At 38.7% G+C, this 27800-nt stretch overlaps 1 protein-coding gene across 8 annotated transcripts in view; it reads right to left on the bottom strand.

The window, feature by feature from the left end:
* LOC121640616 (sodium/potassium/calcium exchanger 2-like) overlaps nucleotides 1–27431 on the bottom strand; it is a 53630-nt gene extending 26199 nt beyond the window's left edge. For 3 of the 8 annotated variants that reach the window (XM_041986400.1, XM_041986406.1, XM_041986407.1), the window contains exons 1-4: nucleotides 27240–27431; nucleotides 25135–26214; nucleotides 2902–2949; nucleotides 1729–1837 (exon numbers count right to left, since the gene is read on the bottom strand). In XM_041986400.1, coding sequence (XP_041842334.1) covers nucleotides 1729–1837; nucleotides 2902–2949; nucleotides 25135–26037 — 1060 coding nt within the window. In that variant the 5' untranslated portion in view covers nucleotides 26038–26214; nucleotides 27240–27431. Of the gene's footprint in view, nucleotides 1–1728; nucleotides 1838–2901; nucleotides 2950–25134; nucleotides 26215–26780; nucleotides 26803–27239 lie in introns of those variants that run through there. The other 5 variants (XM_041986404.1, XM_041986408.1, XM_041986401.1 and 2 more) reach the window with 4 other exon arrangements.
* Between the last annotated feature and the right edge of the window lie 369 nt (nucleotides 27432–27800).

The raw sequence follows: 27800 nt of genomic DNA, 5'->3' as shown, positions 1-27800 counted from the left end.
CTACTTCTAACTAACCCCACTCTAAAACTCTAAGAAGTAGAGGCGAACCACTTCCCAGCACTGGTACAACAACCTCAGACTTTCCCTCTGCATGGAAGTGCACACAGCTTATTTTGAGAAGTACCAATGAAAAATGGATGGATGGAGTCCCGCAGCCCTGCTGATCTACTCTTAAGAGCACCCAAGGACAGGCAGCACAGCCTCCATCTTTGATGGATGCATCCATTTGTCTCTTTCTGTGCTGTGAGCTCATCAGGAAAACCATTGTTTACCATTATAAAACCTCTAAAATGTGCCTAAAACACTTAATTGCTCCTGTTTCATTTAAAACCTTTATCAGTCTTTAAGTAATGCAGCAAATAAAGTTATTTAACACCCAAAACAAATGAGTGCATGTTGAAATGTAATACACTGAAGTATGAGAAATCATCCCAATCTGTTACATGTTAATTCCTAGATAATAAATTCACGTTAGCGGGAGTCTAAGTGTTGCTTTTGTTCTTGCTAATAATTAATTCTATCCTCACATCATGTCTGACTGAACCTGTTGTTTCAGTGCATTTATTTCCAGTTATTTATTTGCCAAACAGCCCATCAGTCAAATCTAGTAGAACATCATCATATTTGTTCAGTATTCATGCTAACTTTGTTTAAATTCACGAGCATTCCTCTCACACAGAAATGCAATTTGGACTTGAGTATTAAAATTTTTCATAATGATTGAGAGCAAAAATTTGTGATCTGAGCGGAAAAGTTTCTGAGCAAATTAGAAGTCATTCCTTCATGTCAGATGCCCTACAGTAGTGAAAAGGTGGAGTATTTATACACTAAGCCTCTTATGTAAATACAGTACAAAATGCCATAGACATCTGAACTCTCAGCTCACTGTGATTTACATTTTAATCAGTTAGATGGAATAATGAATACATGCCTTAGGTTCAGGGTGCAAGTGTGATTTGATGCATGTTAATGCATACACTGAGGCCTGTTTTGGCAATGTCTATAAATTATTCTTAAGCTGACTCATTCAGGAAGAAAGTTATTGCACAAAAAACTGTAATGTATTGCTGGATTAAACATTTGTTCATAAACATGGATTAGGGTTCATCAGTCCTTCCATATCCAGTTTAGAAGCCAATACAAACTCTGAAGACAAACTCTAACTTTCTGTCATTTTCTCAGGGTAGGAGAATGGGATGACGCAGCACTTCCGCCAGCATCATAACACATTCATCCCCTCTGCCGAGCACTAACGCAGCTGTTTACATTTTCTTTAGCTGTGCTAATAGGCCATCATCTTGGATTAAAGGAAAATGATCTTCCACTTCAGCTGTACCAGGAAACAGTATGGAGCTCAGCCGGGCTAACGTGGATAATTCTTAAAAAGCAAGGGCATGCAAAACAAAGACTTCATATGTATTTCTGAATGTTCTGAGTGTCTGTAGTTTAGGGATATATGAGATGCATATAAAGACACTTGGTGTCCTTATTTGTTGCCATTATTCTGAGGTCAAAAGTTGTCTTGAAGTGAGGACCTGGGGGGAGGATTTTTATTTAGGTCCGTTTTTGATACATCTGAAAAGAGGACTTTTCTAAAAGGCAAGAATTATGACAAAATCCAGGTTTGGTCAACCAACAAAATACTATTATGGGCAATAAAAGAATGTATGTGCTGTACATCCAGGGGGTTACAGGCTTTTGTTTTTTTCTCTGTACAAATCACCTTACCTTCACTTAAAGGGTCCAGCGTGTGAATCATCAGCTGGAAAATGCTGTTCCTCATCAAGCTGTTGTGCAGGGAGGCTGAACTACCTCCCCTTTGCAGGCGAGGCCTGGCCTGTGAGTAAAGAGGCAAAGTGTAAATCAGATATCCTGCTGCAAGGGATGAGACCCTTTCTATATGACATGCTTTCTTCAATTCAAATTCCAGTTAATGCTCACATAAAACACTAATGTAATCTACATGTTAAAAAGCTTATATAACTAAATACAGGAAGCCATGCTGTTTTTAAGTTTGTTTAATTCTAATCCATATGGAGAGATCATTAAAGGCACTTGTGCTTTGATCGTTAAGCATTCACATCATTTTAAGCACACAAGGAAGGATTCGTGTTACTGCAACATTTGTTCATGAATACAAGATGCTCTACCACCATCACTTAGTCAGAGTGTGACTTCCTAATCCTCTTTTTTTTTATATAAAACCCCTGAGCGAAACCCAATGAAACCCATAAAGTAGAACAGCTTCTTAAAAATATAAGCCCCGTTGGTTGAGACAGGCGTCCTCAGTTAGAGGGACGTTTGAGTTCTATCTTCAAAACAACTGGCAAGGTCACCTCAGCAGCTGGAGTTGAGAGCTGTGGAAAAAAAAAAAGAATCAGGCACCATCGCAGGTGACAGCTGCTGGGAGGGTGTCTGTCTTCGGAGGCCCACAGGTGATGTGTAGGCACAGGAGGTGTTAGGTGCTAATTCACAAGCACATATGGGTGTAAGCGGGAGGCAGAGGGAGACATGTAGACTGTCAGGGCTTGTGCAAGGTCTCAGAGATATGGCCTCCCAGCACGAGTCTTGAAGAAGCTGCTCAGTTTTATTTTCCTCTTTTATATTCTGGATGAAAGCTTTTTAGAACCATACAAGCACTAAGAGAGCTTCAGCTTTGCAAAAACACATGCTCTCTGTTCGATTGCCTTTCACATGCTGTGTACAAATGCAACGAAGGCAAAGAAAGGGCTACAGAAAACAGATGGAGTTTCTCTTTGCACACGGGAAAGCTGAGGGTTAGAAGTGTGCATGTCTTGTTCACAGTATGGTGGGAGAAACATAAGTTACACAAACACATCTACACAGAAACAGGGACAAACACAGAAGCAGAAGGCTAAGTGTCAATCAAACAGGACCTACCGACAACTTGCCATCATCCTCTGGCGCCCCAGGACTCGCCTTCTCATCCAACACAGAGAGAAGAAGAAGTAAAAGGGGGAAACGGGGAGAGAAAGAGAAAACAGGACATAGATGTGAAGCATGCCGCACACAACAACACAGACAAGATGATAAGACGATAGAGAAAGACATTACAGCACTGGAACAGTGATGGTGAAGAATGAGTGTGATGTAACTAGACAAGACTTGAGGGACAGATTCCTCCCCACTGCTGTGCCTGCCTACTGTGTTGGTCACAAGCTGAGCAGGATCACACTGCGTCTACTCGAATTTCCCAGAAATTCACTCAAAAATGTCACTTCAATTCATCATTGAGGTCAAGGATGTCAGCTCATATAAAAGTTCCTGGTGTTTTTTTTTGGGGGGTAAACATTTAAAAAGTACAGTAGTGGTGCATAGACAAAACATTCAATCTTCTGAAACACACCCCCTTAGTTGAATATGAAGGCATTTTATTGACTCTTGCTCTGATGTATCCTACTTGTGGAGTGATGCTTTTACAAACTTGACTGTCCACTTGTGCCTAAATGAATTACATTATTCGGACATAAACAAGGCACAAGCCTATCTATATATTCTCACAGTTAATGGTGCATGAGTGAAAACCACAGTCATGAGGTTGAGGACATTATCTGTACAACTAAGAAAGAATATTGTGTCAAGGAAGATCTGTGAAAAAGATACAAGAACATTTCTGCAGCACTGAAAATGTCCCAAAGCACATTTTCCTTTGAAAAATGGTTTGGAATGGCTTCCTGAATCTGTCCTAAAACTGAATAATCAGGGATGGAGGGACTTGTCAAGCCACTGGACACGTGAGATCCGGTGTTTTTTTTTTGTGGAGAAAACCCCACCGAAGGATAACCACTGGTGCAACTCTCTACCACTCATGCCTTTCTGGCAAAGTGGACATTAGAGTAGAGAATTATTCACTATAAAGGCAAAACTGATACGAGTTAGCCTTGAGGTACCCAATTGTCTTAGACAAGAATGAAATTCTTCTTATACAACTTAAGTGTTTGTGGAAAAAGTCCGGTTTAAATACCATCCTTATAATTGAACATGGGGATTATGTAGGGATGCTTTTCTGTGATAGTGACTGGGAGATGAAGTTTAAAGAATAGAAGAAAATAGAGAAAATTCTTGGTGAAAACGTCTCCCACAGTGCTCAGAGTGTCAGCCTGGAACAAAGATTTACACTTCAACATAATAATGAGCCAAAGAATAAAGCTGAGAAAAGGCAGGAGTGGCTTTTGGAAAACACATGAAAATACATCTGGATCTGAACCCAGTGTAGCATCTCAAGACAAACCTTCTCCATGCAACCTAGCTGAACTTTTCTAACCTAATCTCATGTGTGAAAGCTATTGGTCCACGGTGTGAAACAGAGCAAAGCTCAAAATTTGTACGGCTCTTTTTCTTACACCTTTTCCTGCAGAAACTGAGCTTATGTGCATCATCACCTCAACCTTCACATTCCAAATGTCTCCCTATCTCATGATGTTCACGCTCCACGCAGACAGTTGTAAAGAAAGCAGTCAGCCAGAAAAACACAAGCAGATGGAGCAGGTGCAGCTTGTTTCTTAACACTACAATACCAGGTCATGTCAACATAACCTGCTTTCCAGTAGAGTTAAACTATTCAAGATGCAATCTTTGGCTCAGATCTTTAACAAGGATATTAATATTTTCCAGCTTTTCTATCTTCTTAATAAATTAACAAAATCCTCCCAAAGCTCCCTTTGGTATTGTTATTGTGGAGAATTATATAAACTATCAATGTAAATGAATAAACATAATTTAAGAGAAGTTCAAAGACTGACATAATGTGAAGTTGGACAACGTCCTGTTTGCATCATATGGTACAAAGACAGCAAACTACAGCAAACAGCCTGATGTCTCTACCCACATCCAAAAAAAAAATCCACCAATTTGCACCTTCAAAGGTCTCTAATCAACATGTCATACCATATTTGTTCATTCTGCATGATAATTAAAGCATTAACTTGACAAGTTAAGTTAAGCAGCTGCTGGCTGTAGCTTCATGTTTACTGTTCGAGCTCTCAACAAAAAAGAAAACGAGTCTCATGCCAGTTTTTATGTTCCAACTTTGCAGCACAGAATGTGCTACATCATGCCAAAGAGACTCTTGTCTTTTAATAATCACTCGATTTTCTGCCACCGTTCTCAGCAGGCCTTTTTTGGCACATACATTACTGTAACAGCTTATTTTTGAAACAAAAGCCTTTCACCAACTGCCTGACTGAAGTGCACTCACTTTATCTCCAAAAAAAAAAAACGATTGTGAAACAACAGTCGCTCAAGGCGTTTGTTTCTAACTGCAAGGGGAACAAACACAAAGCTTTTGTTCGGATCTTAGAATATCAAGGCTTTGTTTCACTGCCTACATGGTTTCAGAGAGAAATGTGTAAAATGTGGAGGCACTGGTGTGCGCTGATAAGATGTCCCACGCCAAAAGAAATTCAGAAACTGATCCTGCTTGATCTTGTGTTTAAAAATGTGGAGCAAATGCACAGAATTCCTCAAACCAGCGATTTATTTACATGCTAAGTAACGATAAATTGCATTGAGTATTAAATTCTTCAATGACTGTTGTTAACTTCAGTTTGTGAGGTCGAAGCTTTTATCATTTGTCCTTACAGACTGCTGGATTAAAGGGTAAATTAAATAGTTTGTGGCTTCCTTTGTTGAGTGGACAGCACTAACACATTTTTAGATGAAATTCAGCTTAACTTGGGAAGTGTTTTCTTTTAAGATAGCTCCCATTTACGGAAAAAAAAAATCTCAAACCACTTCAGTCACTGTGATTGTCAGTACCAACTGTGTCCCACTGTTTCTGTTTAACAGCTCATAATTTACCATATTTCAGCTTTGCCTCTGCACAGATACAGGTCACTAACAGAAATGAAAGGGCCCAAAAAAAAAAATCATGCAATCATGCTAAAATTCAACAAAACTTGAGCTAATCCTGAGATTTTTCACAGAGCTATTCAACTCTAACCTCCTTTCCCCTTCCCATTTGATATCTTCTGGTTAATTCCCTGCACACTCTGGTATAATTATTCCATTTCACTCTCTAGCATTCCACTCAAAGACAAGTCGGTAGGTTTAGGAAAGAGCAGGTGAATGTGCTAGATAAAAAATTATGCCACGAGTCGCTCATTAAGCCGGTGTTAAATATTATGACTAATAATCACATAGGGAGATTAGCATGTTCTCTGGAGTTTTTGTGTTCTGTAATCCCAGCAGCTTTGCTGCCTAGCCCTTACGTAACGTCACGTCAGGATCTTTCTTAGAAGCGGATCAGCTGAGGGAGATGAATGTTCCTCTGCAGCCGTGTGCGTGTAACACTGTGTTATGGTGATTTATTGATTAACAGTGTGACATCACATTTCAAATTGCCCACAGCTTAAAGTGGGAGCTTTTTAGAGCAATCTGTGGACACTGGTGAAATGATGAAAGCAAAGCTGGAGGTCCTTTTGAAAATCAGTGGCAGATTATAGGTCTCCACATATAAAATATAAAAGCACATAAAAAGAAACATCTATTTCTGGAGGAAATTCATTTGCATTTCTTAATGATCTGAGATCCAAGCCAACATACACAGGAGAGTCAAACATTTCTACAATCTTTGGTTCGCCAAAAATGGAGTTTGATTCTGTTAATAATAGCTCCTGCTGGTCCTTTAATTACCTGATATCACATAGATATATACAGTACTACAAAGCAGCATTAAATTGCATACTTCCAATGAGCCATAGGATTTTCACATAATTTCCCTTATTTGTTTGGGTTTCTGCAAATTGGCCAAGGAATACAATTCCAAAATCAAAATGTGGAGCAAAGGAAAGCTGGGAGAATAATTTGGGATATAAATACCATTGCAGGTTTCCACATCATTATATTAAACTCTCAAATCTTCTGTGGGAATTGATTAATTCTGGGATTCTCGCTAGTGATGCACTGAATCAAATATTTTATTAATCAAGTTGTACATGACAATTCCAATGTGTGATTTGGAAAGAAAAATAAACCAGCCAAGTATTCTTAAATGATATATTAGAGTCTAGTAATGACCAAAGCTGTGACGTACAAGTATGCTCAGACTACTGTATAGTCATGCTTTTTATAAACACTGGGAAATTACCACATATGTGATTGTATTTACTCATTAAATTTTGGGGAAACATTTTATTTTTGCTTTTTTGTCCAGGTTGGTAAAAAACTGATACCTCTCATTTCTAAATTCAAATCTTCCACCAGAACATAATCAGCCCAATACTGCCTATCACTTAAAGCTGGCTAACATAAATAACTTTCTCCAAGAGAGTCGACTTCCCTCATAAAATATGTTGATTTATTTACTCGTTTAATTAAACGTTTTAAGTCATCACATAAATCCAGTTCATCTAAACATGCTTCTGAAAATAATGCCATTATTAAATGCATCTTTGGCCTAGAATTCTGGGACTGACTGACTTTCCTATGGAGTTAACAGCCAGGAGGTTCATTCATCAGTAACATCGGCAGTTTTTGTCATCATTTGTCATGAGAATAGACAGTTAAGAGCTTTTTAAGTTCTTGTTATTCATGGTAATGACTTGGTCTTCAGTTAATTGGATTTACACATCCTTAAGGAATTCTGGAGGTTTCTCATTTTTCCTTTTCTTTAGGGAAGTAAACATTCATTTTGTTTATGGATTTCAGCATCAAGTACATTGAGGGTTGAGTAAAAGGTTGAATCTACTCGATGCTGAACTGAGAGAAAGGAAAAACATTTCTGATCCTTATTTACATCGCATTGATTGAGAATTATGGACCTTCCTTGCTAACTAAACTTGCAGCTTGGTACAGCAGAAGTAGGAAAGTGACAGGACTGTGGAAAAGATTGTGCCAGATGGGAATGGATTTAGCAATTTCTGTGAAAACAACATCAGTAGTGTGATGGAGCGGTGGTGCATTAGAGAACTGGACACAGTGAATACTGTACAAACTATAGCTATTATTAGGACATTTCTAGTAATATTTCTGTTAACCAGGACACAAATCTTACAGTGTCACAAGATCATATTGCCACAAGGCATGTGAATACACCCACTGAATTTCTACTGTTTATTGATTTTATGTGCTAGTCTGTAAATTTTACAATATTTAGACTGAACCAAGTAAGCTGTTTTGATCTATTGGCATTTTTATGCTAAACTCAGCAAACTGGCTGCTCGTTGACACTTTTATTTATTTAAATAATGTTTAAAATGTTTCAATTCTAAGACTGCGAATAAGTCTAATTCCCAAAATGTGAAAAATGCCCTCTAAAATCTGTAAATCACTCAAAACGTTTAGTGATACAATTAAATTCCTGCCTAAAAGAGAAAAATAAATGTACAGCTTTTAAAAAATATTCATTAAAGTATTGCATCTTAATTGGTATCAACAGTAAAAAACTATACATTAAATCTAATTAGGTAAAAGTGGGCAAATATTATCATAACATAATGCATACAGTATGTGACTGTGTGTATGTGGAGATCAGTAAAAGCTTTTCTTATCCTGGCTTATCAGACTAACTTGAAAAGTGAAATCTTGCACAGCGGGCCGTTGCCTGCACGTGCTTACAGCAGCCAGCCTGTCTGTCAGAGCATGACAGAACACCCTTTGAGATTTCTCCATCTAGATTCATTTTGTTACAGCTAAACTGTTGAGCAGCACGACTGAGCAGCATCTCCCCCCTCTCGATAATAATGATCTTCAAGGAAAGAGAAGAAAAGATGCACAACAAGTCAAGAAGCCATCCCCTTGCTAATTAGTAACCCCTTCATTTTTCTAACAAGCAGAACTAATTACAGGAGCTGCCACGACACTGATTTCCCACATGGCGATGCTTACCAGGACTAAGCCACGCTGCTTCCTCCGACTCCCCCCCTTTATCAGACTCTTGCTTTTTGGGGACAAGTAGTGTAAAAAAAAAAATGCTGTGTCATTTTTGCAAGCAAATGTAATCATGCGAAGTACGATTTGATTAGTAACAAGCACTTTAAATATTCAGTGCACTTTTCTTGTATTGGAAACCAAGTTTTCTTACTCCACAGAGGTGTCCCAAAAATGATTTATGCTCCAGATAGCATGTTGTCTCATGAGTGTGAAAATAATGTCTTAGCTTAGAATATTCAGGGAGTGAAAAAAGAGCTTCCAGCAAGCCTGATCAAATACAGCATGTGATCGATTGCTCCTATCAGATAAGAGCTAGTTTTGCTCTGCAGAAGCAGCAAATGAACAAAAAGGCTGAACAGAGTTTTTTTTTTTTAAATTTGACATTTAAAGAAACTACAGAAGTTTTGTCAGGCTTTCAGCTTTTATATTCAGCAGAATGTCCTCCGTGCATCAGATGCAGAAGTCTCTGCCCCTGATCTTTTTAGCTGCTTGCTTGTTTTTGATTTAGTTTGGTTTTTTTTGTTGTTTTTTTTTCTTGTCAGGCTTAACTTAGGATTTTCCATTGCTGAATTTGTCTTGTTGTCACTCCCTGATGCTCAAAGACCTCAATTTACATCCCAGTGAGATGTGGCACAGAACCAAAGTAAACTCAGTCCATGTATCTAGCTTAAGGCCAAAGGGCAGTCCTACCTTTTTCCAGTCATTGGTGATATTCAAACTAATTCTATAACTTGACTAAAACACCTTCAGGCTCTTTCAGAATGAATGTAGCAGCCCAGTTTAATCTACCATCTACTGATGATGTGGCATTGTGCCTTAAGTGCCCCAATGGATAGTACTACTTTTACACCAAGCATTATAAACATTAAATCAATAGATCACGGATAAATAAATAAATAAAAAAAACATATATAGGGCTATAAAATCTGGTCTATCTGCTCATGTTTCCTTATTCTGCCAGCTTCCACATGCCATTGTTTCCTTTTAATCAGTGTTATTTATTTTAAGTGAATTTATTGCGTGGCCTCCTTGTTTGTCTCTTTCTTTGAGCCAGTTTATACACGGACAAACTCATAGATCTTTGTGGAAGCACCTGCATGAAAAGAGTCACTAAACTGTGACACGTAGAGGAATCTAGCAGTGTTTATGCTCCAGCTTCAGAGCTGCATTAACTTCATCTGGACTCTAAAATCATTGTCAGTGTCATTTGAGTACAGGAAGTCTCCCTAACACAATAGCAGATCAATGTAATGATTAAGCATCCTTGATCTGCAATGGATCCCTCCATCCTTATACACTGGTACAGAGGGGCAGGCTGTGGGAAAAGCACATTTTTAGTCAATGTAATTGACACCAGGGAGAAAGTAAATTAAGTAAATGTTTAAAAGGACAGGCGTAAAGAACACACATTTTGTTAAGTCTACTCAAATTTATTGTATTTATTAATTTTATGCCAGCAGATCTAGCTTTGTCATGTTTTGAGCAAGACATTTGGTATTATTACATGCTTTAGAGAAATCTTTTTAAGAAAATCAAAGCCAACAACATTGTTTGTCTTTCTGATTTCATCAGCCCATCCAGCCATACGTAATCGAAATGACCTCATACACAGTTATATTTATGCCATCTCGAGCCTAAAAAAGCTGAGCATTTTTAGCACGTTATTTAAACAGGAATAAATAAAAGATTTGCTGTGGACTATTTTTAAGCTGCAGATTATGACACATTTGGTGCTCTTGTGAAACTCATCAGCAAGCCAGTGGTTGCGGGATAAATAAACTACAGTGTAAGTTGTGGGTCTAAATAAGGATTGTCAACCAGTACAACAATGTGGCATACTGATATTTTTCTTATAGTTCCCTTCTTGTAGACTATCTTCTATTTCATTCAAGAATAACATTTGTCAGCTTTAAGCTAAACATTGAGTTTTTCTTAGCAGAATCATAATTACTGACTTGGGTTTTGTAGGTTTAGTTAGTTTTTATTATTTCAAATTCATCTTCCAGTAAAATACTGAAATCTGTTAAGTCAAAATACTACACATAACAAGTAAAAGCATGCATACATGTAGCAGAACACCCAAGCAGTTTACTGAAACTCCCTCCATATACTCAAATAAGGCAATACTTCTTAGTTCATGTCTTCTTTTGAATCTCTCTCTACCTCCACCTCTTCTTGGACTTTCTTCTCCCTTCTTCAGTTTAGGATTTTGCTAACTGGTTAAAAACATTTGATGTGCGTTTTTAGGCACTTGTATTCTTTTTTTTTTTTTCTTATTTTTTTTTTAAGTAATATAAGTGAGGAAAGCAATAATCTTCAGGCAACAGCTGTTGCTCCATTGCATCTCATCCACATAATCCTGTCTCTGGCTCGCTTTGTTGCTTTGTCAATAACAAATCAAGTGCTACATGAGGCAGAGTGCGCATACAGACGCACATTTATCTTAGAGGAGGTGAAGCGGGAAGTATGCAGACAAAGCTTCTTGTCAGTCAGTCCACTTGGTTAGTGGGCATTTAGTAGATAGTAATATGCTGATAGAGCCCTTTCAGTTCACCTTGGTGCATTTGAGTAAGGGTGGGTTTGGGTTGACGGCAGACTCATGCATCATTCGCTTGTCAATAACCGACAAGTATGAACCAGAGAGAAGCTTTCAGCGGATTCACCAAGCTCAAGAGCATTGTCTAACAGGCTCATTAGAAGCTGATTGCAATCACTTCCATTTTAAGAGTTTACTCTTGAAAGTTGGTTTGAAATTCCTGGCAGTTGTCTGTGTGATGTTAGCTCCGTCTGCAGCCGTGAGATCTATGTGCCAGCACTTTGCATGGCGCATACATCATCACCCTAGATTTCACAAATTACGGGTATTACCACAACTCATAGAGTGGATGTAATGCTCAGCTGCCGCAGCTTAGTGTGGCTGATGATGAGGGTCAAAAATCCCCCAGAGGAAGGAGTTAAGCATGTCAGGCCCGATGGTCTTTGGCCAACCATATGCACATTTTCTATCATGATGGGCTGTGCATGCCATTCCATGAGATAGAGATCTCCATGCCCTTTCCATGATGCTTTTACAGTAGAGTTACATTATCTAATTTGACTCGACTTTCAAAAATAGCCTTTGATCAATAAGGTGTTCAGTTTCTTGCAAGCCTCAATTTTTTTTACCTTCAGGCTCTCCCCAGAAAAAAAAAAAACTCTCTTGTTTCACATGTCCAGGAACTACTTTACCTGACTCTGAACTGAGTCCTGCGTCACTAAATCTGGAACCTTAAATAGGCTTATGAGTGAAAATAATCCCCTTATTCTTTACTGAAATCATTGTAGAGCTGACATCCCTCCAAAATCCAAACAATGTGTACATTAAACAGAAATGGTTTAAATTGGCTTTCAGTGAAAGTAGCCATAAAAGTCATAGCTTTGTTGTAAGCTGGTTTGCAGTAATAAGGAATATTATAGCAGAAAAGGTGCCCATATTGAGTCGGAAAAGAAAACTGTTTTGACAAAGTCTACTTCCAAGAATAAAAAAGTCGAAGGAGAGCCGAGCAAGAGCAGAGTGTTTACAAATTGATGCTTCTCAACGCTCATGAACCCTTGGGAACAAGAATTGTATGTTTCTCTGCTTTGGAGATGTGGCTTTGGGGGGGACGTCTGAAGAAAGGGGTTTGGACATTTGAATTGTGTATATTCAAAATGTATCTTGCTCAAATTGTTTTTCCAAGATCGCCTACCCTACCTTTAATGACAGTATCTGAGGCTTAAAAAAATGTAACTACAACAACACAGTAAGGATGCTGAGGACCAGTGAGGCAGAGGTGGTGCTGTCCATGGTGCTGCACCAGCCACAAACACTAAGGAGACAACAAGCCTAGGCATGTTATTCTATTATAAGCTGCAGCTTACTTGGTGTACCAGCTACACACCAAGTATGAAACCTCAGAGTTTAAGATACACAAGCTTGTGCTTTGCTCTGTTTTTGTGAAAATGTTCTCATTTCCTGTTTAACAAAAGCACACACTGAGAACAGAAACGTACTGGTAAGTGTTGGAAGAGGTAATTCAACACACACTCAGACTACTTCTCCACTCTATGCCCTCCAAATAGCAAGAGCAGTCAGACAATACATCACTATGAGTAAAGAATCTGGCTCAGAAAAAAGGAAGGATATCAGGAAAGTTAAAGGAAGTCAGGCTGACGCTTGGACACGTTCTTTATCCTGTTTACCTTCGGAAGATGTTTGGTCACAGGAGAGTGAAGCGGATGAGAAGAGAAAGCAGCTAAAGTAAATGAGAGACTGTTGTACCTCCTCTTGAGTCTCTTGCCTTTGCAGTGGGACAAATGGGTTGAATGAGAGGCATTGTCTTAGTACTTAAGACATTGTCTTAGTACTTAAATCTAGTAAGTGTGGAATGGATGGACAGTACATACAAGATGTTTAATTTTTTATTTTAGCATGTTGATAATGTTTTCCACTGCCTGTGTGTCTGTGGCTGCTGTTTACATTCCAAATGATTTTTCCTAAATACACTACAGGACTTGTATGTAATTATGAATAGTGACAAGACAAAGTAATGGGGTAATATTTTATTACAGCCAGGAACTTCAAAACAGTTTTGCCTAATTTCCAGTAAGCATACCTTTCATAAGAAGAAGTATCTGAGACCTTACTGGCAGCTAAAATATTGTCCCAAATTGCTGCTTCCCTAAAACACTTACTGTCATGTTGAATCTGTTAATCTTGTGTTGTGTGATAATAAACTGAAAACAGAAGTCTTATCCATACAGACAATCAAAACTTTATTCAAACTGAACAGCAAAGCTTCCCATTTCAATTCTGGATTATTGATGTATGTATAGTAGTTCTATGGTAAGTAAACTAGCCTTATTACACTCTCAGGCCACTGTAGTGCAGTTGTTTTACAACTTTTTACAATGCTAGTTGCAGAAACAGTAATAAGTGACTCTCAAAGCATCAGCAACATAAAGGGCTGACTGTCTCTTTGGTAGAAATGGAGCCGGGACTTGTATTCAGTACTTAGGACGGGCAATATGAACCGAATTTCATATCTCCATATTTTTTTACCTGAATCATGATAAACGATATATATATCTCAATATATTTTTTTGTCAAGTAACCAAGGAGACAGTACTAATTTACAGCCTTGAGTACTAAATACACTTTCATTAAGGATCAGCAGCACATGTGCATTAAAACAGTCGACTGAAATTAAAGTAGCTGTAGGCTATATTAAATTAACAATAGAATTACCAGGATTTTCTGTTTTTCCAGCATGTGCTAAATCTTTATTTTGTATACATAAGATGAATTTAACACTAGAACAGCCAAGACGGTCAACTTTTTCCTAAAACTATTTAATTAAAACTAGTTTTAATATTTAATATGTAAAGAACAATGGAAATACTTCTACCCATTTCTGCCACAAGTAGTTATTTTGACAACACAGGATTTTATGCTGTTCTGTTTTTAGACTCCCGTTGTTTTGGATCAGATGGAAGTATTCTGCAAAGGCAGAGATGGATCGATGCTGTATTTTTTATTTATTTCATTTTTTTGTATGTATATGTATAATACAGGACCTTGTAGGAATGAATGTCGGCATCAGAGCACTGAAACCCAAATAGCTCAAAGCAGTTTCTGCAGCAGCTGGCAGAGGTACATCCAGTGGAGTTTAGGGAGGGAAACAGATATAAATACTCTTGCTGGACATTGATACACAATCTTATCAACCACATGCACCCTGCTGTTGTGCTCGAAGAAGCACGTTCGCATGAAAAAAAGCAAGAATATTTATACTGTCATGACAATCTACACTATTTTCTACAACGTTAAAACAAAGATTTAGAAATCCCAGTCAGAGCAGATCAGGTCTCTTTGCTGGAGTTTTTCAGAGTTTGTGTTTTTTTCCCCCTTAGCTTTGTGCTGCAGACCACTTCTAGACTTCATAGAACAAAACAAGACGGTTCATAATTCATTGGAACTTTTACTCTACTTAAACTCTTTTACTTGACTTTGCAGATTATTGGAAGGTAACTCATCTGTCTGTTATATCATCTGATCACTCTGATTGGTCGGATTAAACTGAATTTGGAGAAAAGCAGGACACTTGCAAGGAAGAACACGATTGCCCAGAGAGCTTTCAGAATAACTGCAGACAATAGAAGCAAAATAGTGAAAGAAGAAACTCTGAATAGCCCTCCTTTTAAAATGTCTACAACTTGACACTGTGTGTTTTGATCGGTCAATTTAATCTCTCTACTAACACGTCTAATGGTCCAACAACAAGGTAAAACCTACAAAACAGAGAAACTAATTATTGGCTCAACAGTAGCGCTTGGCCGTCTGCTTCTTCTTGTACAAAGAGCCACGGCTGGAACAGATGATAAAACTTGGACTCATTGTTATGGTGAGATCAAAGTCTCGGGTTTTCTGTTTCTGAATCACTGGACTCTGGCTCTGTTGTTGTTGGCTTAGCACAAGAGCTGAAATAATCTTCATAATGGACATTTTTTTAGTTTCTTTTTTAGTGTTTCACATTGCTATTTTTCAGCCTTCATAGAATAATTTTAGTTTATTATCAGTTATTCACAATGATAAAGCAAAAACATGCTTTTTGAAAGTCAAAATTCAGGGGTTTTGTAGAACTTTTTTGAGGCCACAGATGCCTTTTTCTGTTTGTTTTGATGATGATTTGTTTTAAATTCGCTTTCTTCTTTCTGCAATAAATCAGAAAAAAAACCCAGCCTTTTCTCCAGCTCTCCTCTTTCATTTAGCTTAAACCTTATATGCACCCACAGTGACAATGTACCATTTGGCTTTAAGGCTAAATCTATGATTTGGGATGTCAATAGGTACTCATCAAAAATGCAATCGGTCAGATATTAGAGGGTAAGCGCTTCACGATAAACATTTGGCATCATTAATCCAAAACAGATGAAGTGGGCACAAACAGAAAGGAATGATGTGGAAATACTGATGAAAATAGGACATTTCTGTTTCATGCAGCTGTTTTTCCTCCACCAAGGCAAAAGCCGAGGTGAAGGTATGTGTTATCCGAGTGCTTTCCACTGAATAGAAATCATTTTAACCATGTTAAAACAAATTCTACCCAAAACAGTTACTTTTAGTAAAATAAGTTTGATCTTGTGATTATGTGTGAACAGGCCTAGTTTTCTGCAATCATAAGGCTTATTGAAAAGGTTTTTCGTTGCTATTTTTGGTTCTGTTTTTATTAACATCCATCTTTTCTATCCTGACAAGTCTTTCTGTACCACAGAATAATTATTAAAAGCTTTATTGTTATTGTACAGCAGGGTACAGCGAATGCTGTCTGGCTTCCTCCACATTTACTAGAAAAAATTAAATAGTATAGTCTTCATTAAATTAGATAAGAGGATTTTTATTCACATGGCCTGAAAATCATTCAGGTACCTCTTGGTAAATTCTAAGCAAGCTGCCATTTCTTTTGTAGACAATAACTGCTTATATTTGGCCTGGTGTCCTTCCAAAAAGTAAAAAAAAGAGTAAGTCCTTTTGTGAAATTTTTTCATCTCCACAAAGGAACTCTCGATCTACAATGTTTAACTAAGGCCTTTATCTATAGTGGTGGTGGTGGTTATTTTATTTTTCATAGTAGAACAGTGGTAGCTGCTGTGCTTTGCAGTATTCTCAAATAATCAAATAATTAGAATAAGAATAAAAAAAATTTTCGCTCCTTCATATTTCAAACTCCACCTCTGAAACCACTGTAGAGCAGAATAGTTTTTTCTCTCTTGCCTTGAATCTACACAAAAGTGAGTCTACACTCTAAAGTGCATGTTTTAAATTCAATTTAAACCAGGGTCAATTCTACAACTTCTTTTTTAAAAAAGACACAAACATCAGTGCTCTCATCACTTTCACACAAATATACTGTGCAACTCAAGAAAAAAGACATGGCCCACAGGAAGGTTACTGTAAAAAGAGATTAATTTTTAGTCTAATCACAGTACGACAACACTTTAAAGGTTTACAACAAAAAGTGGGATTAGTGTTCAGGATTTTGTACAAATAAATACTCTTACTGTGATTAAAACTGAATATTCCAGCAGGATTTAGTAGAAACTGGTCTGACAACTGCTTATATTACCCAAAAAGGCCATATAAAACAGATATAGTTAATAATTTGGTATGAGCTTGGCAGAGCCCATCTGGACTTTGCTAAAATTAGCCTATTTTTCATCATAATGGAAGATAATCCCCTGAATGTGTGACACATGACCAAGATAAAAGTCTAAAGATTAATCTTGTGCTGTGCAGGGTGTGTTCTTATTTACTTGGACTGGATTTTTTTTTTTTTTTAAAGAAGAAAAAAAGACCACTCAGGAGTATGCGGTAACAGGTTTTGAAGCATGAATAGAGAGAAAATAGGTGTAAATCATCATCGTCATGTACATCAGTGCTGCCAAATCCACAGGGAGGAAACACAAACAGCCTGCTCACTGCACAGAACCTGCTTTGTAACCGATCTTTGAAGCACATCCTGATGGAAGATCTTGCCTCTGTGACGCTATTTATAGCCTGGTAATGCATCAGAGGTCACACCTTCTATCTCAGCAGAACCAACATCTGCCTCCATGCACACTGGCTTATCCAACACCGACAATAGCAGGCAACTAATAGTGTGGTTGGGAGCAAAATCTCACTTAGGCTTCATACTGCTGGAACTGTAGTTTTGCATTATTATTACACTCAGGAAGATGATGTAACGCTAATAAAATTTAGACTTAATTAAATAATGAAACGTCCACTTTAGCTGTTTTTTAATGTTGTCAGTTCATCATTCTCAGCCTTTAAAAAACTGCCACTATTATTACTCTGAAACTCAAGATTTCTAATGCATCACTGTAATCAGGACATAGGCTTGTCCTAACATAGGCACCGTCCTTCATAAAACCATCATGCACAAAGTGTCAGCTAATCTGATCTGTCTGAAGCAACATTTTCAAAAGCAGCCAGCCAGTCTTTCGGCCAAACAATGACAGAGCCTGCAAGATAACACGATAAGCATGGGCTTGCCTGGTGAGTTAAACCTGTGGATGTACAGTAGGTGGAGAGGTACGCTTGAAGGCCTTTCTTATGTCATGAACAGGATGAATAAGCATGCACTGGTTTTGCTAATGAAGCATACTCATCCTGGGCTAGATATACTCAAGAGGTTTTCAAATGGTAAAATCAACTGGAAAAAAATCCTTACTCATTGACTTACAGGGCTGGTTTTTGCACACAGAAAGAAGTGTGTTGGGAAAACTATCACGTCAGTGGGACACCATCAGCATGCAGCGCCAACTGAATGCTGATGGTGTCCCACACACACATCTGTTGCTTCTCCAGTGAAAAATGGCTTAAACAGATAAAAGCCCTCATCCATCTTGCACTGCCTTGATTGTCCAAGCTTGTGGGGCTACAGAAGGAGCCTGTACTTTCTGTTGTGACCTCAAGTTGTCTTTGGAGTCTGTACATCAAAGATTCACCAAATGTGTGCGTAGAATTCGGAGTGGCATTTTGCATCAGGTGAGCCCCTCTGGAACTCTGGTGTACATAATGAGTGACCAGCTGTTTTGTGATCAGACCTTCATCGTCACCGTATATGCCCCGAAGTTAAGGAACTTAACTTTAAAAGTAGGTTCAACAAATTAAGTTAACTTTTTTTTTTTGAGAGCAAGGCAACACTTCAATTACTCCTCTAATCACCTGCTTCACCCACTCAGCAGCACTGTTTGTTGCATTCTCTCAACCCCACCCTCCTGATCCCTGTCCTCATCCATCCTCCTTCACCTATTTACCCTCACCTTTCTCCCCAATCCATCATTCCCTCCTCCATTCATCCATCCATCCCCTTCCTCTCCCTCATCCATTCATTTATACTCTCTCGCATCCCATTCATCCCACCATTTCATTCCCCATCTCAACTTTTACTCATGCCTCCTCATATCATTCTTTTTTTTTTCCTTTTTGTCTTTCTCAGGTGTCATCCTAAATCCACTTGGGTCACAGACATCCTGAGAAATAACCTCTAGCCCAAGTCTCCTCCCCGCTTTCAATTAGAAGACTTACTAGCTGAGCCAGTCAAAGAAGCTTCAAATCTATTCTAACTTTATTCATACTTTATAATATTTCGATGGTAAAATAAGAGGAAATACAGTAAAGTCGTGCTATCTTTGACCTTTGTACATCTGTAGCCAACACGGTAATGATGCGTGACACTGTCGTCATCACTTGAAAAATGCTGGGAGGCAATGTGACAGATGTGTCAAAATAGCAGCAGGCTACAAACAGTGCTCAGCAAGCAAACACAAGAAAAATATAGCCTCCAAAATCTCAATACAAACCATGTTTTCAGCTTCATACTGGTAGTCTTGAGAAGACCTATCCTCTGAGGTCATAATGAAATCACTATTTTGCCCTGATGATTCATCTAAACTTATATTTAGTGCCATCTCTGGCAGCCAAATTGATTTAAAATGATAAAGGAAACAGTAATTTGTTTATGTCTGAGAAGTGTTTTGATTTGTGAGAGAAAAAACAGTCAGTTTTAAGGGTCACGTGTCACAAGTTGGGAGGGCAAGGAAGGAAACTTAACTTGCCGGCTAAAAGCTGCTTTTATGAGATTAACTGGCAGCTAAGACCTCATTAGGTAATCAGTCACACTGGGTACCAATCAGGCCAGATCAAAAAAGCAAATACTTCCTTCCAACATCTGTTTGGGCCAAAGAAAAACAACACAGAAACATGATTATGTGATTTCAACATGTGACTTAATGAGCTTTTAAGTTAGTTATTTTGATATTAGGGAAGGACATTTGAATTCAGTCAAACATTTGTGTGTCACTTGGAAAAAAATAATTTTAAATTACTTTACTAATTTTAAAGATGCAAAAGATTAGGTCTTCCTTAATCAGTATTTCTATATTTAACTTTGGATTATGTCAATTCCTTTTGCTTTTTTTAGACAAGAAAACCAAAGTAACCAAGGAAACAGGGTTGTAGACACTAGTTTCTAAAACAAAAGGACTGTTGCATTTACGTTTCCCGTTCCGTGTCCAAGGGTTATTGCTTTATGGACAGCTGTGAGAGGAACAGAAGGGCTTCAAAAAGGGAGCATAGGAAGCCCAAGTAAGAAACTACACTGAAGAAAACAAGCCCAAAAACCCACAACCTGATACTGGCGATATTTACAAGCGACTGCAGAGATAAGCCAACCAAGCGGACTTTGCAACACGGCCCATGTTGTGCTGCATCAACACTGTAAACATAAAGGAGCTCACAGCTGCTGGCCAAAATATATTAGTTTAGATAGTAACGGAGTAACGCACCATAGGGTAACGGTAACCGGGTTACTTTATTTAAAGAGTAACGCATTAGTTATTGACCAAATTAACGGAGTCACGGTACCCAACACTGCTATTGTGTTAATGTTTCATATGCCTTGATCTAGACATCTCTATGAAATATCAAAAGTCCATAAAATTATAGCACATAACACTACATATTAGCTTGTAGTTGTTGGGCAAAAGCAGCAGACTCCACCGAGTATGCTCATGCAGTGGGCACACAGTGGAGTATCAATGGCACAAAAGAAGCATAATTGGTACAAAGGCACAAAATCTTTAATCTCTTAAACCTGAGATAAGTGAGCAGGGGTCTAGAAACAGGCACATTATTGGTTGACCGAGCAAATGCCTTCCTATTACTAAATGTAAAGCACCCCAAACCCTCCTGGAGTAAATGGCTGCTCTCTTCCTTAACCAAAAACCTAAACTGCCAGGGAAAATAAAAAAAAATAAAAAAAACGGCTCCTTTGTGGAGCACCATGGCCAATAACAAAGGGCATTCAGTCTTGTACCAAGAACATAAAAGAAGTGTATTTATTGGGGCATTACGGGATCAAAAGGAGCAGAATTGCCAGTGTTTTAGTTAAAGACATGAGTGTGCAGGGTCTCTAAACAGATGATACTCCACTGTGACCAGGATATTACTAATCCATCAAGAAACTGTCCTCCTGCTATGAAATGCAAAGGCCCCCAAAGACACGTGTGGTTAAGCTTATTGAAGTCAGTTACAAAACTAAAACAGCATCATTTTTTGTTCACTCAACAAAAACATGATCTAATTCAACTTAGGAAACCATCTCCAGCATTACAGCCATGTGTGAGATGATGCAACACCCCTAAGTACTCTGCAAGTCCTACTAGATTTACAGTTTTCTTAGTACATGTTGTTTTGCATTGAAAACATAACATAGAAGTGGATGATAGCAGTTGAAAATATATCAGTTAAGACTATAGCTGCAGCTCAAACACTTTTAATCACAGTTTCTATTAGTCATTTAAATATAATGCTGTGGAAGACTGATTTGTGATCAATATCTGAACAGTTGATCAGAAGCTGCTACTACTACTGCTCTGTGTCTGTTCGTTAATATGAATGCTGCAACTCTGACCTTTGCAGCATTGAAAGATACTCATATGTTACTATGTCTGACTGCATGAGATCCCTGTGGCAGAATGCTACAGAAAACCACCAAGGGCGTCATTCCTACACGACGTTGACATGTTCAGTTTATACAATTCATGGAAAGTAGTGCATGTCTGAAAGTGGTTATAGTGATACACCCACAGAGAAGCTTTAATTCCCACTACAGGACATTTTAATGTCTTTCAGCTTATCTTTTTGAATAATTCTAATTTTTGTCAGTAGCACTGATTATAGCCTTGCTTGGCCTCTCTTTGTGTTTTCTGCCAAGCACCAAACATTGAGAACATCGAATTAGCATCTAACAACAATTTGAGCATAGTGGCACCTTTAGTTAGCGGAAAACAAACTAGGCCGAAAAGGAGAAATAAGTGTGCAACATAAAGTTAAATAATAATAGCTTTTCCACTCCAGCGCGCTCTGAGGTCAGAGGGCCAGTCCCAGCTGGTAGTGCCTAACAGGAGAGGGGACAGGGCTTTCTCTGTAGTCAGCCCCAGTCTCTGGAACGCTCTGAACCCACAGTGGAGTGCTTTAAGTCTTTTATTCTCTGGCTTTTAACACTGGGTAAGTTGTGTGGTTCTCTGTGTCTTTTTATTTATTTGATCTTTTTGCTTGTTTTTATTGTTTTAATATAAGTTACTGGAGCTAAACCGAGAAGCTGGTTATTGTTTTTATATTTTTTATTTTATATTTATTAATCAATATTGTTGATTGTTGATGTGCAGCACTTTGGAGACATAGCTTTGTTTTTAAAATGTGCTTTATAAATAAAGTGGATTGGATTTCCAAAAGTCTGTTTTTGGACATTCACATTAACTAGAAACATTACTCGTTATTCAGCTCAGCATGGTGTGATGCTATTTGTAGCAGTGCAAGCTCATTTTCTACTTCCAACTGATTCAGTCATTGACTGGTAGCTATAGATTAGAATGCGCTAAACTGCATTTCTGCAACCATGATTAGCTTAATGGAAAGAGTGTGAAACAATCCATACATGGTCACTCCCCAAACAATGTGATGTCTTAAAACTGCTATAAGAAAACGCCTCTACTAAAATTTTTCAATAAGTGGAAGCTGGTTTAAATGCAAAGTGTTATATACTGTATGGATGTGCAGTTGTATAGTTGAGAGATTGCTGAAGATTACTTTTGATAATTTTCCTGAACTGCTGATAAAACAACAGCTTGAAAAGACCAAGCAGCTGCTGTAGGGAATTGTGATCTGACAGTTGTATTAGTGAGCTATTGATAATTTTTCCACACCTGCCCTGAGGTAAAGACGCTAAGGAGAAAAAAAAATCATCACACCTCTCATATGTCCAGTGATGGAAAAGCAAGCTCTGTTCTCACCATTTAACTCACTGCCAGGACATTATTTTCCAGAAAATAAGATAGACAAAGCTATCTACTTCTGTATGACAGGGAGCAGAGTAAACATATATTAAAAACCATGTTAAAATCATGAAAGGAAAATATATATATATATATATATATATATATATATATATATATATATATATATATATATATATATATATATATAAATAAAACAGCAAAAGCAGTTATGTAATGAGATTAAAGGCTGCAGACAGAGCGGGTACAACACTGACTAATTATTTCTAAATGTAAAACATCACACTGCTGTTCATGTTTACATCTAAATCCTTTTTATGGTATTTATGGCATACACACATTACGCAATTACCAACCGAGCAATCTGCACCACCACAACAGCCTCCCTTTCCTGAACAGACCAATATCGAAATGCATGGAGAAAAAAACAAACTCGGGAAAGGCTGTATTAATAAAGTGTTTAGTTAAAAAATTACACTCTATTGTCCTGGCAATGAAAACATGAGTTGAGCTGTTAAAAACTATGGATACATGTAAGTGCATTTAAAGCACTAAAATGATTAACCTACAGTGAAGCTACTCTCAGTTCAAACTGGATGATTTCAAAAGTCATTTAGAAAAAGCAAAAAAGTTTTGAGTAATTTCACCCGACTTTGTCTTGCCCTGTTGTTTTACACTTTACCATTACTGTATGAACTTGCACACACATGCACACGCAACTGCTCATATCAATTAATTCTCACAGTAACACGTGTGTCTTGAAATACACTTGTCCCCAAAGTGTCAAAGCTTGATTAAAATGGGTGTTTAGATGATTATATTCTAATAATATTTTTGGCTTTGTATTTCCATTAACCCTGGAGACCCAGACTACTAAATAAAGGAGGTTAGCTGAAAACCCATATCTACTGAAAAAAAAAATCTATAATTCATTTTTGGCATTTTCTTAACAGAGAATGTTGAGAGGTGAAGCCATGTCTTTGTTATCCACAGTGCAAAAGAGAGGCTAAATCTGTTGTAAGCAACCAGAAGATGAGACATAATGGCGGGGTTTAATCGACTAATCTGTCTTGCACTATTTTTCCCCCTCTATTGAAAGTTGTTTTTCAGCAGAGACAGGCAAACAAGCACACTTCCCTTGGCCAAAATACCCAGAATCCTCTGCAGTTCAAGGTCACCTGAGTCTTCTCTGGCACTAAGCCGGTGTACCTTTTTTTTCCTTCATTGTGTTCTTCCACATATGCCCAAATTAAAATAATATTGCACAAATAACATAAAGATATAGAGGAAAAAAAAGTGTTTCGATTCAAATTCAGGGGGACTTTGGTTGACAGGCAGTGCAGCATATGGTGCTATTGGCTTCTTTGAGACGTTTTCCAAACATTGTGTAACCTGCTGTTTAAATATCCTTGATGTACTTAAAAATAAATCCCGATTTAATGACAGCTTTAAAATACAACTTTCTCAAAAATTTCATTTCCATCTCATGTCACAAAGAAATCTAAATCCGTCCGGATAATCTCTACACCGGTATCAAATTGCACTGCAGTGTCTTTTGCCCTCAAGTGTCATTGAGGGGGGCAGTGTCAGGTGAAGTAACAGAATGATTCCTACCATTTCTGCTTACAGAGAATTTTCTCTTTATGCTTTTGAGAAAGGAGAATAATATCACACTGAGTGGCTGTACATGAAGACCTTCCACTTAGCAAACACGGAGAAAAGAACGGGACACACCTGAGGCAGTTTGCTGTATGTGGCTGACCTCATCAAATGTATAATAAAATATTTATGTGTAAAATCTTTAACTGGGGGAAGAAAAAAGAAACAGCCCCTGAGATTTTCCAAAGGATTTGGTTGTCAGACCAGGACACAATTTGTGGAGCTTAACCCAGAATTACACATTTGAGTCTGTTTTATTAATCCCACAGTGGAATACTGAATGCCAGCTCTGCACAGCAGCGTAGAGTGAATCATTTTAATGTAAAATGGTCAGTTTAGCTGTTGACAGCACTCAATACTTAAACGCCCACTGAGTTTCTGTTATTTTAAAACTAATGAGGGTGTGAGATGTAAGTCAGCGTATGTTTGGCAGCTGCTGTTAAACGCTGAATGATCCAAGAGTGCCGAAGATCTGAGTGTCACTGGTTTTATTTGCAAATAGTCAATAGTTTGATGAGAAAAAAATAAAGCAAAGAAAAGATGCATGTTGTTAAGAGGGTGAATCTCCTAAGAAACTGCTTTAATTTTTGAAACCAGCAGCATGAAATGCTTAAATGGGATGAGGTACCAAAACCCTAAAACTTTACATTTTTGTACACCATCTGTAATTTTTTTAAATGAAAAAATATCTATTCAACTCACCTTGGGCTGCACCTCTACTTCCACAACTTGGTTCTTGTGCATACAATCTTTAACGAAGCCCTCAACTTTGCTGTTACACTTCATGAAGATCACATAGGCAGCGTAGGAAGAGAGGAGCGTGATACTTTCCCACATGGAGATGAAGTTATCCAGAAAGAAGATGATGAGCATGATCAGATCCAGGATATAGAAGGACACATCACGGAAGAGCGGCCACCATGTCAGGTTGAGGATCTCCTTGGAGAAGATGGCACACATCCCGATGACAAAGAGGATGTTGAATACGGCCGAGCCTACGATGGTCCCGATGCCTACATTGCTGTGTGAGATGAAGACGCCGATGATGGAGGTGAAGAGCTCTGGGGCTGAGCCGCCTGCTGCCATGAAGGTTGCACCAGCCACGTCGTCTGAAATGGTGAGCTTCTCTGTTATCACCGTCAGTGCTGGGACGAAGAACTCATCACATACGATGGCTAAGGCAATGAACATGTATATCATGCCAAACATGTGGAGGACCACTGCACCTTGACGCCTCTCCTCGAGGCTAAAAATGTCTGGCGGGTAATCCCCCTGGCTCTGGTTGCCATCTGCTGTAGATCTCATGGCTATGGGCATGTCAGCTGACACATTTGGGTCCCTCTGGTTTTGGGTAAAAAGTAGGGTCCTGTGGGGGGCCGACTGATGGAGACTCTCTTGGGGTAGTGCTGGTTCACTGAGACCCCCTGAGCTCCAGGTAAAGGCACTGACGGAGACAGCACTTAAGGCCACCAGGCTGAAGACGAACCCTAAGATTCGCACAGGCCTTAGCTTTTTCCTCAGACACTGGCGGCCCACCTGCTTGCGGCCAGGACCCAATACAGGTCTTTGCTCTGTAGAGTCCATGCAGGGTTGATCTGAACCCATGTCTGTGCAGCTCTTGGTGTCCTCACTCTCAAAAGATAGTCAGGAAGAGGGGAGAGTGGGGAGCAGGTTTTACCGGAGACAATGCATGGTGTTGTCCTCAGCTTCAAATGAGATGAGAAGATTTCAGGTGCTTTCCAGGGTCTGGTTTGCCAAATGATGTCTTCATATTAGCCTCTGCTAGATAGCATTGAAAAAAATGAAAATTTTACATTATGAAGCAAATTCAGTCTGAAATAAGCAACAAAACAATAAAACAAAAATTAGAAAAGGTATTGAAATGATTTGCAAATGGGTTTTCCATCCTTGATTTAGGTTGAGGAAATGTGAAAGGAGACAGAGAACTAAATACTTAGTTCGACCTTTATACGAACAACTGCTAAACCAGTGTTGCCACAGAAGATTCAGCTTCAAACCAATCTACTGCTGCCCCTCTTAATGATATTTAAAAATGATACACAACAATTGAAATGTTATTTAGTTGCTGATTAGCCTATAATGCTCGTTTATTTATACCATTGCTTAGCCAAATTTGTTGTTTTCACACACTTGTCATTAGTGTCAAGATTGTGCTGCATTTAGACCTCTGATACAAAAATGAAAAGAGAATTTATCTTAGGACTTAACCTTGAATTCTATTATAATAAACCATTGTGATTATTCTGTGGCTTTAGGAGACAATAATTAACTCTGTCCAATTACCAGCGGTCTGCATTTGCAAGTTAATCAAGTGACAAGATGCTGACAGAAAAACTTATCACGCTGCAAGATGATTATTACTGATGGAACCAACAGGGTTTCCGCCAGGTCAAAAATATGAGATGCGCTGTTTTATCTGGGGAAATAACAAGAAATGAGAAGGCCAGCGGTTTACGGACATCACTTGGCTGCGGTCAGTTGTGGGAAAACGGCGTGACGCTGCTATCCAGGTAAAAGCAGATAAAAAGAAAACGCACACGTCCCGTCCTGCTTGACTTTTCAGTGATGCTGCCTTAAAAGCTGAAAGACTGGTTTGAAACACGAGTTCTACTGACAACTCTTTTTTCATCTCTGTCTGCCCTTCAATAATGTATTCGCCCTTTCAGCTGTATCATCGCACAAGTAAAGAGCTAACCGCCATCCCCGCACAAAAACAGCCCAACACACAGTTTGCCCAGTTGCGGCGCATAACGCGCGGACAGGCTGCAGACCGTGTCATGTCTTACCTTTGACAGAGGCGAGAAAACAGCCGCGCGGAACAGCAGCACGTTGAGATTAGGAAATCCTTTCCGGTGCCCTCTCTTGCTCTCATTGAGCAAAATGTGACCGTTTACTGACGACAGAGGAGGAGCTTTGGAAAGAGAGGTGGGGTGGGGAGGGAAGCTGCTCTTCCAAATGCGCTCACCTCTCTCCCTCACAGCAGCAGGAGCAGCAGCATCCCTTTGGTCTCGGATGCGAGAGAGAGAGGGAGAGAGAGAGAGAGAGAGCGGGAGAGAGAGAGAGATGCAAAAAATATCGCCTAGTCGAAAATACCTTGATAATGCAACAAAATATTGTGCTGGGCTGGGCTGACCACGTGAACTGAGTAGTTTATTAATAAACCCAGGTAAGCAGCTCAAGGCGCATTCCTCCCCTCTTGGTTTAAACGAAAAGGGCTTTGGTGATGTTTCAGTTTGAGAGAGGAGTTGCCGTGGTTACACAGCAAAGGCAGCATTTCCACGGATTTTTTTTTCCTCCTCTGATGACGGAACAGGTGAATATGCTTCAGCTCCGTACCAGACTGCGCG

The sequence above is a fragment of the Melanotaenia boesemani genome, chromosome 5 (genome assembly GCF_017639745.1).
Source record: "Melanotaenia boesemani isolate fMelBoe1 chromosome 5, fMelBoe1.pri, whole genome shotgun sequence".
Taxonomy (NCBI): Eukaryota; Metazoa; Chordata; class Actinopteri; order Atheriniformes; family Melanotaeniidae; genus Melanotaenia; species Melanotaenia boesemani.
The sequence above is the reverse complement of the archived record's forward strand: the minus strand, read 5'-3'. Positions and strand labels throughout refer to the sequence as shown.